Source organism: Mus caroli, chromosome 4 (assembly GCF_900094665.2).
Source record: "Mus caroli chromosome 4, CAROLI_EIJ_v1.1, whole genome shotgun sequence".
Lineage (NCBI taxonomy): Eukaryota > Metazoa > Chordata > Mammalia > Rodentia > Muridae > Mus > Mus caroli.
Window position 1 is genome coordinate 90,207,486 of NC_034573.1, and position 18,437 is coordinate 90,225,922.

The 18,437-nt window shown below is 42.6% G+C and overlaps 1 protein-coding gene across 4 annotated transcripts in view; it reads left to right on the plus strand.

The window, feature by feature from the left end:
- Nfia (nuclear factor I A) overlaps positions 1 to 18,437 on the plus strand; it is a 321,691-nt gene that overhangs the window by 300,193 nt on the left and 3,061 nt on the right. For all 4 annotated transcript variants that reach the window (XM_029476037.1, XM_029476036.1, XM_029476038.1 and 1 more), the window contains one exon: positions 7,242 to 7,333. In XM_029476037.1, coding sequence (XP_029331897.1) covers positions 7,242 to 7,333 — 92 coding nt within the window. The remainder of the gene's footprint in view (positions 1 to 7,241; positions 7,334 to 18,437) is intronic.

Genomic DNA, 18,437 nt, shown 5'->3' on the forward strand with positions numbered 1-18,437 from the left:
CCATCATGGGCTGGAGAATAAGACTCTAACCAAAGGAAAAGAGAAAGACAAAAGTTCCTAGATGGTATTTTAAAATATCCATCATTATTTTCCATGAGTAGAAAATAATTACTTTCTAACTCATTATCTGTTTGTGTTTCAGCCCTAGTTGAGTATAATACATATATTAATGTGTGTATAGGTGTGTACATGAACATATTACAGCTCTATAAGGTAATTTTATTTCCTACTGCAAGCATATTGTGGTGCCGTTAGTTACTATATAGAGACACGGATGTCTCTAGAATGCCCCACTATCTAGATGAGGCATACCTTGTAAGTGGGTTCCAGTTTGTCGCTCTTATAGGCAATCCTATAATGAACATCTTGGAGCATAAATCTTTATCAGTACTTTCATTGGCTGCTGAAGATAAATTCCCATGAGTAGGTTTCCAGAGTTACACAGCCTTCCGAGAGGTTGCAGAGGCTTTTCAAGGGAGAACGAGCCAATATATTGATCTGGGTTTTTTTTTTTTTTTTTTTTTAGCAACACCCAGCTGAATCCAGGGTCTGTTTCTTGTGCTGTTTAATAAAACTTTCACCTGTGTCTACTCATACACATGCTTGCCTTAGATCAATAAATATGTCCTATCAATTGGAACAACACACTGCACTGCTACAAAAAGAAATGGCAGTTACAGAATTTAGATTAGCCATCAGAAATGAACTGAAACCAAGCCTGTTCTCCTTTTAAATTATGACCGAAAAAGAGAGTTATGGTCAATTTGAGAAAAATGGCCCTGGAAACACTGGTGAGGAAGTGTCACATTTTCACACATATTTTAGTAAGGTCAGGTCATAGCATCTTCAGTTGAAAAGTCTCTCTCTGTATCCATACTGTACCTGTGCCTCCGACCTTCCTGTGAGCCACTGAGGAGGCTCTGTACAATGTAAAATATCAAAAGCAAAGCCATCTGGCTGAGTTGACTCTGTCCGTGCCTTTTGCGAGCTGTTAGCCATTACACCTATCATGTACACTGCTCTTGTACATGCTAGTGATGCTAATAGATTAAAGTTAGGATTCGTTAGCTTTCTAGGAAGAAAGCTGGAAGCTATGTTGCTCTGTAATAACTTATGAGTGCTAGGACTCTAATTTCATGCCCCGAGGGCTGTGTTTCTCTGTTGTAACTTGTTTGTGAAGACAAAATATTTGCAGAGATAATAGAATCAAAAAACTGAGTGCACAGAGATGATCCAAACTGTGAGAATTTGGAATGGTTATCCTCTAGATTTCAAAAAATCCAAGATGAGAACTAACAATACCCATTCTTTCATATCAGACCACCTCTAAGTTTTTGTCTTTCAGAGGACTTATGCATCCTATGCTATCCCCAGCTATGTGATATTAATATGGCAAATGCATGTCCTGCCCTCTTGCCAAATAGATTTATTTGGGGGGGGGGGGAAGGAGGGCTCCAATATCTTCAACATTCTCTAGTGACCTTGGAGGAATCTGCCGTTCAAATCCAAAAATGAATTCAATAGTAATGGATTCCTTTAGATATTAGCTAATCTCTTTTCTAGTAGTTTCTGTGTTCTTTTTAAAATGGAAGTTTTCTTATCCCCCTTCCCCTACCCACAGACTATGAAATAAGAAAGGAAGTTAAAGATTTGCAAGACTATTTAATGAGGTGCTTCAGTTTGCAACTTATCAGCATCCCTCATGGGCTGATGTCACTGCGAATCATTTAATAGCGTTGCAGTTGTTTGAAGACTTGGCTCCAAGTCTATATCCCCCAGCTTGCTTTGGTTACCCTTGTTCCAGTAACTAGCACATTCTCTGGCCTAGTAGGGGGAAAAATCACACAAGGGTATTTTGAGTGAAACTGAAGTTTTGCGGGGGAGATGCATACTGACTTTCTGAAAATGAGGGAATGTGAGAGGCGTGCACTGGTGTTGGGGCTAAGAAGGGATAGGTCCCAAGTGGGGTCTTATCTGACTGTTGTGCTAGTAACCTAAATGCATTCTCTTTGTTTATGCTAGAACTCATTTCTTCCTTTTAAAAGAAAATTGACTCCATGGACCTCTCCCCAGCATTTTTTTTAACAAAACTTTAGGTTTTCAAAGCTTTCAATGTACGGCTTCTATTTGCAAAGGACAGCACATCATTTGAGGTTGTACCCTGCCTCTGAGGCTTATGCTGCTTTCTGGGGAGTGCCCTGCCTCCAGGATCCTGTCAAGCCTACTCGCTCACACATATCTCAAAGCCATCCCCATCTCCTCTAACACCGCTTCCGGTTCCCCTGGCAGGGTGTCACTGTCTGTATTTAACAGCCCACAGGTTATCTGTATTACTTTTAGACTCGAATATTCATTTTCTACCCTTTTTCGGTCGACTCTGACATCAGAGGATAGCAAGTATCTTTGTCACCTTTGTATGCAACAGTGTGCAGAACAGAGCCTGGCATATGGCAAGGATGCAGATAAGCATCTCGTGGGGAGAGAACATTTGACTACATTAAAATAACTCTCCAATGGACGCCAGAGGTTAGACTTGGGTGGAGCTAAGCAAGCAAAGAAAGCGTGTTCGCCACTTTCATGGCGTCGGTGTGTTTGATGAAATGAGACAAATCTGTCTCCACGCTTCCCAGCAAAGAGTGGGCCCACCTGCAAGAGTTGATGCTAGCACCTGAAAGTAAATTCAGAAGTTCCATGTTCACCAGGTCTGTTGCTTTATTTGTCCCTAGCCACCAGAGCACCACCCAACAAGCAGCTCAGCCCAGAGGAAACCTACCATTCAGCTTCCTGGGAGAGCCTAAGAATACAGACCAATCTTAATAACCAAAGAGGGGCCCGATTGCAGTCACACTGTACAGAGACCCAGGCGACCTTCTTCCTCTTCTCCCTGCCTTCCATATCACATTTCAGTTGCTAAGCTACACCTTAAACCTGCCTGCCTGTTTCCAAAGAAGCAGCACAGATTCAGTTTGATAATCTTCCATATTTGGGTGATTTCACTCTTGTGGAATATCCATTGCCTTTGCTATAGATATCCTAATAGCAGCATCTTCTTCCTAGTTTTTCCTCCTCCTCCTCTTCCTCCTCTTCCTCCTCCTCCTCCCCCTTCTTCTTCTTCTTCTATGTCTCCTCCTTCTTCTTCTTCTTCTTCTTCTTCTTCTTCTTCTTCTTCTTCTTCTTCTTCTTCTTCTTCTTCTTCTTCTTCTTCCAACACGAAAGGATAACCTCCATTCAAAATTATACCTGCCAAATTCTTACCAGCATGAGCAAGTGTCACTGTGTCAGCAGTCAGCACTAATTCATCTGGAGATGCCATGGCTTCCGCATGCTTTCCTTGTTATTTCTTACTCAGAAAAGGAGACCCAAACACCAACTGTAACTCTACTGCACCCATGGCTGAGTTAGAAGCTAAGGCCTCAGGGATGCCTGCAGAAGTGTGAAGAGCAGTGTTGATGGGTTCTCTCTACTTTCTCTACCCTCAGCAGTTTCCAACATTCTCCGAGGCTCTGTAAAACTGTGCTGATATTGAGAGGGAGGGAGGGAGGGAAGGACTGAGGGTGAGAGACAGAGAAACAGAGAGACAAAGAGAGACAGAGAGACAAAGGGAGACAGAGAGACAGAAAAAGAGAGGCAGAGAAAGAAAGAGAGACAGAGACAGAGAGAGTCTTAACCCACTTTGCCCATTTGCTCTAACAATGGCAAGAGAGAGCATGTCCTCCACAAAGGAGTGCGGGATTAGCCATGCATATGAAGAACCCAGGAGAATGTCACTCTGGAGGTTTGCAGGGGAACAACCATGATTTGAATTTTGGTATTTAAGACTATGGTAAAGGCCCAGCTAAGATTCTTGGATGATATAAAGAAATACACCAGATGAAGGAGGAAATACCATCAGATAGTTCAGAAAGAGCTGGAGGCAGCTTCTAATAAGACAGTCTAACACAGTCTTAGGAAAATAGGCCATGGAGATGTCAGTAAAATGTCTGAAAGCAAAAAGTAAACACTGAATTTCAGAAGCTGCCAAATGGATAATAATTTGATATTAAACAAGGACTTTTAAAATAAGATTCTGTAGCTAAAATAAAATCTCTGCAGTTGCTATAAAGACTGGTTCACTAGCTACCTCTGGGTCTCTCCTTCAGAAGTCTCAAGATGTCTATAGCAATCCCTCAATATCTATCTTCCAAGTTCCATGGTTTCCCAAAGCTTTTCCCACAGTATCTGACATTAGTCTTTTCAATAGGCCAAAAACTATGAAGAAAACTATGAGTGTTCCATGGCAGCAGCATGACCCAGTTGTCTGTAGTTAACGTCCACACTGCCCATCTTGTCCTGATGTTCTGTTCATTTTGGAAACTCTTGTTTGTGTTTATATAATTGATTTGCTGTGACATATAGTTTTTTTTTAAGCTGAAGTTTTGCTCACTAATGCAAGTCCCTGACTCCATGGTTACATTGAGGGGAATCAAATTCAACTTCTGTCATATCTTTTCAGGAACTAACATCCTAGTACAGTTGAGTTTCTGCCTGCTGTAGCTATTATATAGAAAAGCCATCAGAATCTCTCCCTCCCTCTTCCCTCCCTTCCTCCTTTCTTCCCTTCCTCCTTCCCTCCTCCCTCCCTTCTTCCTGTCTTCCTTCCCATCTTCCTTCCTTCCCTTGCTTTTTTCTACGTCTGTAAATGTGCCCAGAAGGTACCTTTCTGTAGAATCATCTTTCCTAGGTATAAGAGTACAGCTTAGGCTCATACCATTAGGTTCATACCTCAGGGTAATGAATATGAACACATTACCACCTCTCTCACCACCACTACCTTTTTTGTTTATTTGTTTAATAAGCAGAATAAACTTTGGTGTTTGAGTAGCCCTTTGGAGCATTAAAGGCATTCTGGGTTGTTCTGAAAACTAGACTGTGATTTGTCTAAACAAAGGGAAATAAACAGTGATTCCTTTCCTAGTGATTCTGGGTAGCTAATTTGTCCTACCTCATTCTTTTCTCTGAGTCACTAAGCCCAGGGTCTATCTCTTTACTGTGGAGCTCATGTATAACACAGAGTGTATACTTTGTAAATGTCCTGCATCCTTTAATTTAGATGATGGAAGGAAAAAAACAAGTTAGAAGTAACAATGTCAACATTTAAGCCAAGTCAAATTAGGTAATGGGACATAATAAAAGACCTTTCCAACCTGAGCCACTGTGTTGTGAGCCGTATATCAATGCACACATACACACCCTAGTAACATGCATGCTGTGGTCAGTTGGTGTGCTTATTGGGGATGTCACTGGTATAGCAGAATCATCCTCAGAAATTTTGCTGTGTGCCTATGATAAGCAGCTGTCCAGTGCACACTGTTCCACCAGGACCATCAGACTAAGGGCTTGTGCTTCCGTGTAACATGGGACACGTAGCTGCAGAACCCAGACATACATCCGTGTACTTCTGTACCTGGGTAAACCACCTGACTGTTCACAAATGGCCTGATGGGTCCATTAAATCAGTTCAGCATTACCATCCTCCTGACTCTCCCCTCCCTTCTTCTTGTGTCCTAGAAGCAGGTAACTATACTTCTAGGTATAGTCCACATCTTTCAATATACAGACCTCCTTTGATATTTCCTGATATGTATTACAGTAAAGCCATAGGCTAAAGGTAAAAGAAACACAAACTTGCCTGGTGTAGTGGCTGAATGTAGACTTTGCTCTCAACTCAAACTTCCTGGTATAGAAGGTAGCCCAGAGGAAATGGTCAGATTGCCATGATTAGTATGACACAGAGCATCCTTGTCCTTGTATACAAAACTATTAGTGGATGAAGGCACCTAGAAAAATCCTACCCTGCCCTCAGAGGGCCTTCAGCTTCATCTTGTGCTCAACAGTTAAACTGGGTTACAACTATACCATGTGACCATCACAGACCTGGCTGAATGCCTCATCTCTTGCCACCATCATAACCAACAGGACTTGGGTCAAATTGGTAGGAATGATAGCCTTATGTGGACTTGAATAAGAAGCAGGAACAGTCTCCTGAGAACTCAAAGAGAAACAGGTGATGTCAATAACAACACAATTGCCCCTTTAGAAATTCTGAACTGTCTGTTTTCTTTAGACAGTGTGTATCTAGAGTTAGTCTTTAAGAAGTCTTTTTTAATTTAAAATTTTCAGACTAGTTCATCAGTTAAGGACAGGTACTGCTGCTGTTACAGAGGATCCCAGTTTCATCCACAGCACAGATGTCAGGCAGTTAACAACTACCTATAGCTCCTGTTCCAGGGAAATCTGACACCCTTTTCTGAATTCCTTAGGTGCATTCAGTCACATGTACATATTTATACACACACATCCAGAGAGAGGAAAGAGACACACAGAGAGAATTAAATGAAAGTCATAAATAATAATCAAGAGAATCTAGGACAGAGAAAGAATGTGAACTAAATTTTTGGAGTTTGTGGTAAAGTGAGTTTAGGGTACACCTGCCTCAACACATATTTGGGCTTGCAGCTCGTGAAAAGCCCCTGATTTTCTTTTCTCTAGCAAAGAAACTCCTAAACACAAAATGACAAAGCTCCTATGTCCAGTGAGGAGAGTGAACTCTAAAGTGGTAACCAAGGCCCCAGAGTGACAGCTCAGTTTATCTTCTGCAGAAGGGCCCTGGGAAGGGACAAGTGGTGGCATGGAGGTTTTAAGCACACCTGGGCATCGTAAAGATTCTACACATGCAGTAGGGCCTATAAAGGCTGCTTGCTCTAACTGGGTTTTCACCCCCTTCCTGGAGAACCCCTTCATTCCTTCCTTAAGACTCCTCTTCCCTACCTGTGGAGGCCTAGAACTGGTTTGGGACTCTAACAAGCATAGTGGATGAGAGAGCATGGCTGTAAAGTGATCTGTGTTCCCCCACATCCTACCCTGTTCCTTTCTCCCTGTCACTAAGACCGGGGTCTCTCTCTCTCCCCCAGAACTCATGTTTAACATACAAAGTACACTTTGCAAATGTCCTGCATGTTCTAATCTGAATGATGGGAAGAGAAAACAACTCCCTCCGCTAAGCACCAATTGGATGCCATTTAACCCCCAGCGGTTCCCGGGAGCCAATCCCTGCCCACCCTTCCTCTTGCTAGCCAGATCTTTTGCTAGCTACAGTGTTTGCATTAATCAACTGCGTAGGCTCAGAGACTGTGTGTTTTGGTGTTGTTTGTGTGTGCAATCTCGTGCTGCTTCCTGAACGCATGTGTCCCTTCCCTTCACAGCCTACTCGACACCCAGCACCTCCCCCGCAAACCGATTCGTCAGTGTTGGACCACGGGATCCAAGCTTTGTAAATATCCCTCAACAGACACAGGTGGGCCGCTCTCAACTTTTCTGTATGTGGTGCAGCTTGTTTTATTCATCAGGTGCAATTTGATGTGTCTTGGGGCACACCAGGTCACACATGCTCCAGCTCTCTCCAGTTCCCTTCCTCCTGACTCCATCCCTTGCAGCCCCGTAGCCATGTTTTGTGTTCTTAGAAACCATAAGCAATATCCCTGGGATCCTTGCTTATGGGACTGGGGTAGGAGAGGAGTTCTTCTGGGCCAGACTGCTTTTGCCATGGCAAATTAAGGTTGCTAGGCTGGACAGTGTGTATTCCCTCTTTGGGGCAGCCATGGCTCTGTAGTTATAAGCAGACAGACAAGCTCCCCCCACGGAACCTGTTTTCCATGGTATTGAAGCAGCCACTGGGAGACCAGCCACTCCTCTCATTTTATGGCCTCAGGAAACTGGTAAACTTTCTAAAAGGGGCCAGGGCTGGGGACAAACGGTTTCTAAGCTCTTTATTAAGTTCCTAGTGTTAGGTTCAAGCAGGTGACTGATGGGAAACTAGGGTCCTGTAACTGGGCAGTGCTAAGCAGAAAGTCATATGGATGTGGCTGACTGAAAGTAGGGTGCAGAGCACCCAGAGCTGGCTGAGCACAGGAGAACGATGCTTTTGGGTTTGTGTAGGCTAAGAAGGGCTCTTCTAAAACAGGTTTAAAGCGCCTGCTGTGAGTTGACATGTAGCAAGTTTCTGGGCCCCAAGGCGCATGGGCAGAGGCTCAGGAAAGAGACTTCGTAGAATATTCGTCCACGTTCGTAGAATAAACTACTCTTCAATTTCCTAACCAGAATATGACTATACGTTTTCATAATTGATACAAAGGAAATGATTTTGTCATTGAAGTTCTTGACATACATTTTCTTCAGGTTGTTCTGTTCATGAGCTTATCATGTCCTGTCAGCTGCCTAGCTTCTATCTACAGCGAAGAGCTTCCTGTGTCTGCTCCCTCCCTCCGTACAGGGCTCTGCTTCACTGTGCTTACCTGCAGCACTGCTTCTGATTCCCCACACACACATACATTAAGCAGCACCCCAGAAAGTCCAGCTCTAAGTAGAAAATGGAGGGCCCAAGAAGAGGAACCGCTCTCCTCTTGAATCTCCCGTTTCTGCCGTTTCTTCTAAATCTGGCTTGCACATGGTGTCTGGGATTAAAATTCCTACTCCGTACCTCCCTCCCATCACATTCTTCCACTTACTCGCTTATTTTCCCATACCTTCAAATATTCCAATACTGTCCTGGTGGTTTGAAGTTGTACCGTTGTCTGAGAACACCCGTCCTAGAAGATGGGTGTTTAACTGTGTGCTTTGGGCTTCCATGTTCAGGCTGAGTGAAGAGTGAGCCAGCAGGCCTCCCATAGCTCCATGCACGATGGTTGTTGTTTCTTTCAAAGTTTCAGTTTGCTCAGATTGATTCATTGAAAACCCAGAAAGTACAAATTTGTTGAAGTGTCTTGTTTGTATGTTGCATGGTATTTTATACAACAAACTAATTCACCTCATCTAAACTGTACATGTTCTACTTTGTTTATCTGTCTATAATGAAAATGTGGTTTTTCCAGTATTACTTTCTTTCCTAAGCGCCTTCTTTAACTCAAAGGCTGTCTTCATGGTGTTGACCACAAAACCTTCAATTCTTAACAATGCAGATTTTGCACGCATCTGGATGAATGATGTCATAAAGATCTGCTATTGGCACCTAGAACTGAATTCTCTTTGTTTTCCATTAAATAGTTGGCATTGTGATGACAATAGCTTCAATGTTTCTTACCACAGTGACACCTGTCACATTTGGCTTAAAGAAAGTCATTCCTAATTATTTCATGAGAAACTAAGAATGGAATTCTTTTTCTCTGTCCTCTATAAGCCTATCTAGTCTTATATCTTAAAGTCAAATTTATATCCCCCAAATATTTTTATTTTATGATATAGTACCATTTTAAGAATAAACTGTTCAAAGTAAGTTTTAGATATAAATGATAAATAATAATATACTTTAAATACAGCTCCCTTATGAGAAGTCATGAGTTGAAAAGGTATTTTCTTACAGATGAGTGTGTATGTGTAGTGTATGTGTATGCATGTGTGTATGTGCCCACGCACACATGTATGTGGTGGTGTGGCATGTGTGCACATCTGTGTAGGTGTATGTGTATGTGCATATGTGCATGCATGCCTGTGTGTGGTACTGGGCTTAACTCACAGATGCTAGGTTCTACTGCTGACCCCAAGCCCTCTTTTGAGATAGGATCTCACTAAATTGCCCAGGCTAGTCTTGAACTCGCTAAGTGGTTCAAATAGACCTTGAACTCATGATCCGACTGTCTCAGTCTCCCGAGTTGTTATAAGCCTACGTCACTTGACTTGGCTGACGGGAATTTTTAAGTTTTATTTGAACACCTGCACGTTCTTCATTTCCTCAGCAAGCTTGCGGTTGTTGTTAGATAGCTTTGCTGTAAGGTATGGAATTGATGTTGGTTGAAATTTAGGAAAACTTTTAAGGCTATCAGAAATTTGTTCTCTGCTGCTGCTAACCCATTAAAGTCCGACTCCCCCATAGAGAACTTGATTTGCTCTCTGCCTCTGCATGAGTAAATGTTGGAGTTACCTAGTCAGATGGTTGGCTTTAAAATGTGTTAGAGCCAAGAATGGTAGCCCATGCCTGTAATACAGCACTGGGGAGGTTGGAGCAGGAAGATTGGAAGTTCAAGGCCAGCCTGGGATAGGAGATGAGACCCTGTCTCAGAACAAAACAGAATAAATCCTGACTGAAGTCCATGAACAAATTCGAGATAAGACAGTCCTTCACTCCCCCAGAACCCAAATCCTGGTAGAAATCTCTAAGCGTTCCTTATGCTGTCCAATAGAGAATTGTTCTCCCATTTGCTTGTTTATTTCCACGTGCCTTCTTATTCTGAGATTTTTCCTGGTGAGTCTGAAGTTGCACAATTGCTTTCAAATCATCTGTATGAAAATATAGTTTACGCACACAGCAGAACGGTGGTCGTTGATAAAAACGAAGGGCATCCTGATACTTGCTGCATGTGGGTGACTCTAGATCACATTATGTTAAGTTGCACAAGCCCTTCACAAAAAGGAAACCTGTTTTTAAGTGGCGATTCATGTTAATTGTGGGAAATACAGATGAGAAAAATAATAAAATTCACCAGGAGTATCTGTTAATATTTCTATATAAACCCACCCTTGGCTGTTACTACACAATCAAGTATATTGCAAAAACAAGGTCAGATTGCTTCCATTGTGTAGTAACCTGCCATTCCTTCTGTGCAACAGTGTATTGTGACCTTCTTTCCATGTAAATTGAAAACATTGAATATTGGCTTTTATTACCCCTATTCATCATCTGCAGTGATTGGTAGGGAAAGATATCACGGATAATTGAAAGCTATTCTTTCCCGCTTCCCCATCCCTCCTTCACTGCCAGTCTGCTGTTTTCTCCAGAGAACCATCCTGTCATTGAGGGATAGATGCATCCCTCTTATGCTTACAGAAGCCCATTTCCATTCATACTCCTTCCAGTTGCTGGGTGCATTACGCCCTGGCTCCTGGCTCTGGATCTGCCCGCTTCTGCCTGGATCTTCTTTTTGTCTCCTCTGATACTATCATTTGGCCCTCACCTTGCTCCTCCATGTCTACACTGTAGCTGCTCTTACTAGAGAGATGTGGCCAGCTCCCTGTGGACTCTTTTACTACACCCTGACACTCTTCTCCAGCAGCATCCCATGATGGTTGATGTTTATTCCTTGAGTGTTTATTCTCTGTTGATGTGCCCAACTCAGCCCTGAATGATACAGACCCCATCACTCTTCAGAGAGAAAGCTGGGGGCTATTGTAGCTGATATAATCTAATCTCTGAAAACAAGAACCTTTATGAACAGGCATTTGCTTAGAGCAAAAGAGGTCACATTTCACCACTGGGTTAATAAATAGGAATACCTGTTCTCACACAGGAGAGCTGAGCAGAGAGCTCATTTGATTCAGATTCTAGTTTAATCCAAACATTCAAATAAAAATGTTTGACCTGCAGAACTTTGATGAGGACAAATTCTTTACAATGAAAAATGAATTCTAACACTATTAAAAGCAAGTGTTTTCTCTCCACAATTCAAGCTGCCATCATTCAGCATCAACGGAGCTGTGGCATCTGAAATGTTATTTAAGCCCTAGGAGACTGGCTGAGCTCAGTATGGTCCCGATTTGCTGTAACTTCTGCTAAATAAATCTTAGCTGCCTCACCTTACATACCACCTACAGTGTGACTGCCTCAGCTCAAGTTCACAGCACATGACTGAGCCTCACACTCGTTCTGAAAGGTCCCCATGGGACAAATCAAGGCAGTGACACGTATTTATCTGTTGCCCACAACACCCTCTCTGCCACCTTGGATATGTATCCATGGAGAAAGTGGAGCATAGAGATTTGGAGAGGTTCTCAGTCGACTTCCAATCTTGTTCCTGAAGTCGGGCTGAGAAACCACAGTCTAAGCGATCTACAAAAATCTTGACAATTTCAACTACTTGAGTATTTGTTTTATTGCTTACTATATTCTTCACTGCCTAAAGAATACAAGAATAGCAACTGTCCTGAAATTCTAGAGAGTTCAGTAGAAGAAACAGACATTAATAGTTCTGACATTAATCATGACGTTACTAGTGCAATGTGGCCAGGCATAATCCCTGCACTTGGGAGGCTGAGGCAGGAGGATCAAGAAGTTCAGTCTTGCTTGGGCTACATAGAGAGTTTTAATTGGGCCTGTGCTACAAAAGTACGCCTCACAGAAGAAAACCAAATAAAGTGATTAGGCTAAGAGGCTTCAACATCACAGAATGACTGGAAGAATATTCCAAAGACTAGAAGAAGCAGGAGAGGCTGGGGTTGCTTTTCTGTCCTCATCTAACTTTGGTCTGATGATATTTTTCTTGTACATTATATCTAAACACACATACACACACACACACACACACACACTTTTAATTCTTGCCAATCCAGTGATAGATAAAATCTGAGCATCCCTTTAAAAAAAGGAAACAATGCAACTCTAAATTCCCAGACCAAGCAGATACAATTAGAATCCTTACCTATCGAAAAAGTATACCAGCCGGGAACCCCTCCCCCTCCTCTCTGAGAAATGCCCCCTCCAGGCATGGTGTGCCCTGCTTTGCATGAAGCTCTGTGAGACTCATTCCCATGAGCTCAAGCCTACTGCCTCCCTCCTTTGCTCCCTCCCACGTGACTTCCTGGTCATGGAAGAGAAGTACAACATAGAAGTTAAACTAAGGCTCAGCTGGAGAGTTATAAAAGGAACCCAGATTTCTCTTAGAGAGGAACACAGTGCCCAGTCCTGTCCCATCCTGCCCCACCCTGAAGGTGGATTTGAGCATTTCCTTTAGCCGACTGAAGAGTAACAGCAGATAAAATCTCTTCAGCTCCTGACTTTGAGAAGTTACTTATTGGCTAAGTTGGCTATTCTGTATTAAACACTCAAAGCTCTCAGTTGGAGGGAGGCCTGTGCTCCTGACAGTTCTGCGGCTGGCATTTATTACCACTTGGCAAACTGAAGAGAGAGAGAACTGGCACCAAGGTAGTCAGGGAGCCAAGGCTTAACTCAGTGTCCTCTTAACGAGTCTGTTTACCAAATACCACCTGATCACCTAGTTATACACAGTGAAACCTTAAGGACTGTTTTCTCCTAAGCTGGTTTTATGTCGGGCCCGTTCTTTCTGGGTCCAATGGAAATAATGCTGAACTTGTTGAAGCCTCTTAGGTTAAACACTATGACGTCTATCTATCTATCTATCTATCTATCTATCTATCTATCTATATCTGTCTATCCATCTATCTATCTTCTGAGAGAGGTACTTTTGTAGCGTTCTGCAGACCTGCCTCAGCCCCCTTCTAGTCTGTTTTCTTATCCTACCTGGGGAAAATGCTGCCTATAATGTTTTCGGGCTTCTGCACGAAGAGCCAGCACCACTATCTCTATCCCAACACCACTACCAGGATGGTTACAAGTGTGTGTTTTCACTTCAGGTCTTGACTAGGAACTTGTTCCATCACTTAGGAGCCAAGTGTGTAACGTTGGTGGTGGCCATGGCACTTTCTCTTTTTCCTCAGTAATTCCATTTTTATAGCCTGGTTTCTTACCTGAAGTTTGTTTCTGTGTGTTGGGGGGGGGACGTATTATGTATATATTATACTTACATATCTATATAAATCTATACATATATTTATAAAATGTATATAAATATAAAGTATATTTATAAATATGAATACATGTACATAAGTTCTTATATACATATAAGCTATATATAAGTATATATTATTAAGTATATATAGTATACTATATAGTATATATAGTGTATATATAAGTATATACTATATATACACACTCATTTGATCTTTAAAGGATTCCTTAGAAAAGATCTATCATTGTTAACCCTATCCTACAGTTTAAAAACATAGAAAATTAATTTAAAGAGGGAAAGTGATTTTTCTCAGAGCACATTACCAAGGTTGTAGAGCCAGGACACAAAGTCATGTTTCTACTCAGCAAGGACTCAGAGGGGCTTGGCCTGTAATGTTGCATGTCAGCTAACTCCCTGGCAAGCTATATGACTCCCTTTAACATTTTTTCAACCAATGGAAACTTAATTTTTCAAGTGTTAATTTGGTGGCACTTTCAAAAAAGGCAAAGAAAGTGTTCCTCTGCTTTTTCTCAGTTCTTCTGTGCGTGCCCCCACCCCCGTTACCTTTGGATATTTGTTTTTGAGTTTGCTGTATTTAGCATTTTGTTTGGAGTATAGCCTTGCTCCAAAAATCTGGGAATCCAGAGCTTGACTCATGCTTATAATTACAGCATCCTGGAAAGGGTGTGGCACCTGTCTCCAAAATATAAAGATGGAGGGTGAATCTTAGCTAATACAAATTGGTGATTATTCTAAGAATTATGGTATGGACCATGCAACCTCACAGGGTCAATGTCTAGTAAATATTGCCGCCCTTTCCCCTCCAGCATTAACATGAAATCAGCAGCAAAGGAGAGTGGAGTGAAGAGATGATTTCTCTCTCTCTCTCTCTCTCTCTCTCTCTCTCTCTCTCACACACACACACACACACACACACACACACACACACACACACACATACACATTCACAGAGGAAAAAGAAAATATTAAAGATGTTATGTTTGTTAAGTGTAGAAGATGGAAATTAGAGAAAGGCTTAAGAGAAGGGCCATGCCTTGGCAAGCAGCACGTGGCCGCTCCATGCTTCTCCCACCCTCTCCACTCACTCAACCTTTCCACATGAGCAGGTTCTACAAGACCTCAGGGTTACAGGTATGTTAGAGGCTCATAAAGCCGGTGTTCAAATCAAGCATTTACTTAAATCAGAGAAATGTATTATAAAATAATTTTTGGTATACATATGATTTATTAATGATTTCAGCAGGTTTGCATGCTAATGAAATGGATTCAATCATTTCAGATTCTGCAGGATATAGACAATCTTCAACTTTTTCAGAGTTGATCAATGTTCTGCTTTTAAAATTATCAATACTGGGAATATTGATTCTAATAAATACTTATTAACAAAATGGTGGAAGGAGGTTTAGGGCAATTTTAGAAATTGTTGGAAACTCTATCCATATACAAAGGAAAACTCTCTTAACAAATGTTCTATGAAACTCAAGTCAACAACACAAAAAAGTTTTAATTAAATGTTCTAACAACCCAAAGATATACTAATTTGATACTAGCATGCTGACAGTTGGAACACTGACAGGGAAATATTCAAAGTCTTTGTTTTCCATAATGAAATCATTATGTTTCTGTAAGAGCAGAAAGCTTTGTGTGATTAATAAAAACACTACAATTCATAACCTGCAATAATCTCACTCTGAGCTGAGGTGTTTCGAGTAACATGAGTTGGTACTGCACAGGGTGGCGATGCATGGGGCAAAGGACACATGCACCCTGTGCAAGCCTGCAAAGATGTCCTGCAGGGCAGCATGGGCCAGTGCTGCCCAAACACCCTGGACTCATTACTCACTTGACTTTTAATTAACTTCTTGTCATTGCATATCTAGAAACATCCTATTTACTGTTGCCAATATTTTTTAAACCCAACATTCAGTTTCACAACTCCATATCCACGACCCACAGATTTAAAAAGTGGGACTACAGACAGCAGGCAGGAGTTAGCGACACTTCCACGACAGTTTTCGGGGAAGAGGAATGCCTCTGTCAGTGGAGGTTCTGGGATAAGGGACATGTCTTTGACACTCTACTCTGATTTCACAGGAGAACAGGCACAATGCTATTAGCTTTGGAATGGGATGAACTGTTTTCACATCCTGCCTATGCTCCTTTGGAATTCAGCTTCCATATCTATTTGACGAAGTCAGTTACAGTGTCTGCTTACTAGGAGAAAAGCCAGTTAAGTATTGCGTAAGCTAATCAAGGTTATTTCTCTAAAACTATGAGAACACTGTTTTGGTTGTCATTGTTTCAGCTGTTGTGGGACTGGGAACCCATGCTCTGTAATGTTCTGCTCTGTCATCCTCACATTGTCATCTTTCTATCTTGATGCTTGAGGCCCCCAATCCCAGAATTTCTGCAGCAGCTCCAAACATCATCCCCATGTCATACTCCATTGTTCGAGCAATAGCAGAAAAAGGTGCCATGCTCTACCTTTGTGCCTGGCTACCAAACTTCTATTTAGCTCTCATTAGCTGAAACTGAATCCCATTTTAGCCCAATATTTAGGTGTTGGGAAAGCTAGCATAGGATTGTATTGTTTGGCTTAAATCTTGGGCCATTACCCAATCTGATCATGTTCTTATGTCTAAACAAAGTGAATTCCGTGAAAGAAACAGTCAGTCAGGGTCAGGCTGTTAACAGTATCTACCGTTTTCCCACTCTCTGAGAAGGTCCGTGTACTTTTCAACTTCCTTGATTGTTCCCTCTTTTCTTTCCTAATACTGGTATAGTTTCATATAGTTTTTTTTTCTTCGCTCCCTTTCTGTATCTCAAGGAGACCGTGTGTGTGTGTGTGTGTGTCTGTGTGTGTCTGTGTGTGTATGTTTGTGTGTATGTGTGTGTGAGAGAGAGAGACAGAGACAGAGAGAGGGGGGTTAGAATTATCATCTCTTTCAGCTGCAGTTTGAGGTCTGGGAAGTAGACAGAGCTGTCCCCTGATGGAGGACACATCTCTCTGGGTTATTGTGGACTGAGAAAGCTGTATAGAGGGCATGTGGCTCAGCTCATGCAGGTTCTGTACACAGTGCCCTCTTGTGCCCCCAGAATTCACCCAGCTTCCAGAGTCTGAGCCAGGTGCTTCCTCTAGAGAAGAACAGTGCTGGGCTCTGCTCAGCCTGAGTCAACAGAGCTTAAAGAACAGGAAACCGAGCCCAGCACCCTCCCTGCAGCATGACCTCCAGGAGGCACAGCACAGTGGATTCTCACAGTTCATTCAGCCTTTGCAAGGAAAAGCCCAGGACCAGGAGCCAATCCCACAGATGTCTCCTACACTCTAAGTGATGACTGTCCACATGAGGGAAGGATTGAGTACCCAGACTTTGTCTGGCCAGGGCCCTTTGTAGGGCTGCTAATGAGTCCAAGACTTTGGCAGAATGCAGGACACACTGTTCCAAGCCAGAGTCCTTGGTCTAAAGTGAGTCTCCAAAGAGCTGCTGACTTCCGCTGACTCTTCCTGTTTCCTCAGCCCCTCAGTACTCTCCCAAGTTTGTACTAAAGATGAAGAGAAAATGCTGTCATTAAGAGACCTCTCTTCTGGGGATATTGCCTCACAATATGCCCTGTCCGCTGAAGCACTGTCTTCAACTTGTGCCTCTTCCCAATCTCCTTACAAAGACGTTCTCGAAGGCCTCTCAGTGCATCCTTACAGCAGAGCCAAAGTGAGTTACTGCTGCCCTGATATTTTCCACACGCACTCCTGAGGCACAGACGCTCATGATCTCTAACACCTCTTTGCTGGTATTCATACAGGATTAGCACAGCTGGTCCTTGCCTCTCTCTGTATGTGTGTGTGTGTGTGTGTGTGTGTGTGTTGCCCTCCTCCCAAGTCTGAACATGAGCACTGAATAAGAGCAACTTCAAGTCCTCATGATCTTGCCTTGGATGATGCAGGAAGTGCTCAAGACAGGCTAGATAGGCAGCTTGCCTCCTGTTGCCTTAAACAATGGAAGAACTGATGACCGGTTCTCATGACCTAGAGCCTTGACCCTTCAGCATAGTCCCTCATCTGCTAATGCCTGGTCATGTGTGTTTACATGTATGGATAGGGAAAGAGTACTACAGGGAAGTACAAGGAATAGGGGAACACTGAACTATAGGGAGGTCTGAGATGAGACCAACCATAGATTAGTCTTGTACATATTGGGAAAGTGGGGAAATCACTGGGCCAGGAGTCAGAGTGCCTGGCTGCCCAGCTCATCTCTCCCACTTGTCACCCCCCAAGTAATGGATCTTAAGGAGATGAGGGAAGTCAGGATTTATTGAGTACCTACTGTATTCCTCATACCATATTGAGCTAAGAGAAAGACCTTGGGTACATGTAATCTCACCGCCACCCTACAATTTGCAGACTTCTGGTGGAGGAAGTAAGCAAATTCCAATAAAGTCTGATGAATGACATCATGGGAACATGTGTGGTCTATTAGTAGGACAGATAGAGCAGGAAGAACTCTGGAAGGAAAATGTAGGGCAAGGAGTATACATCAGAGGTGATGACAGAGCTAGTTTTATAGAAGTATCCATGGTAGAAGAGCTTTCCTTTGCAGACTCAGGATGATGTGTACCAAGAAGTTAGATTGTGGGTAGAGCAGTGTGTGCTCTGTCTGTCATATAAAATCAGCAACTGAGAATGCTTGATTGTGAGTCTGGAGTTTAAACCAAGTCATAGTCATGAATGAACATACACCTGGGTCTAGGGGAGAGCCTAGTCATGGGTGAACATGTACCTGGATCTGGGGGAGAGCCTACTCATGGGTGAACATGTACCTGGATCTGGGGGAGAGCCTAGACATGGGTGAACATGTACCTGGATCTGGG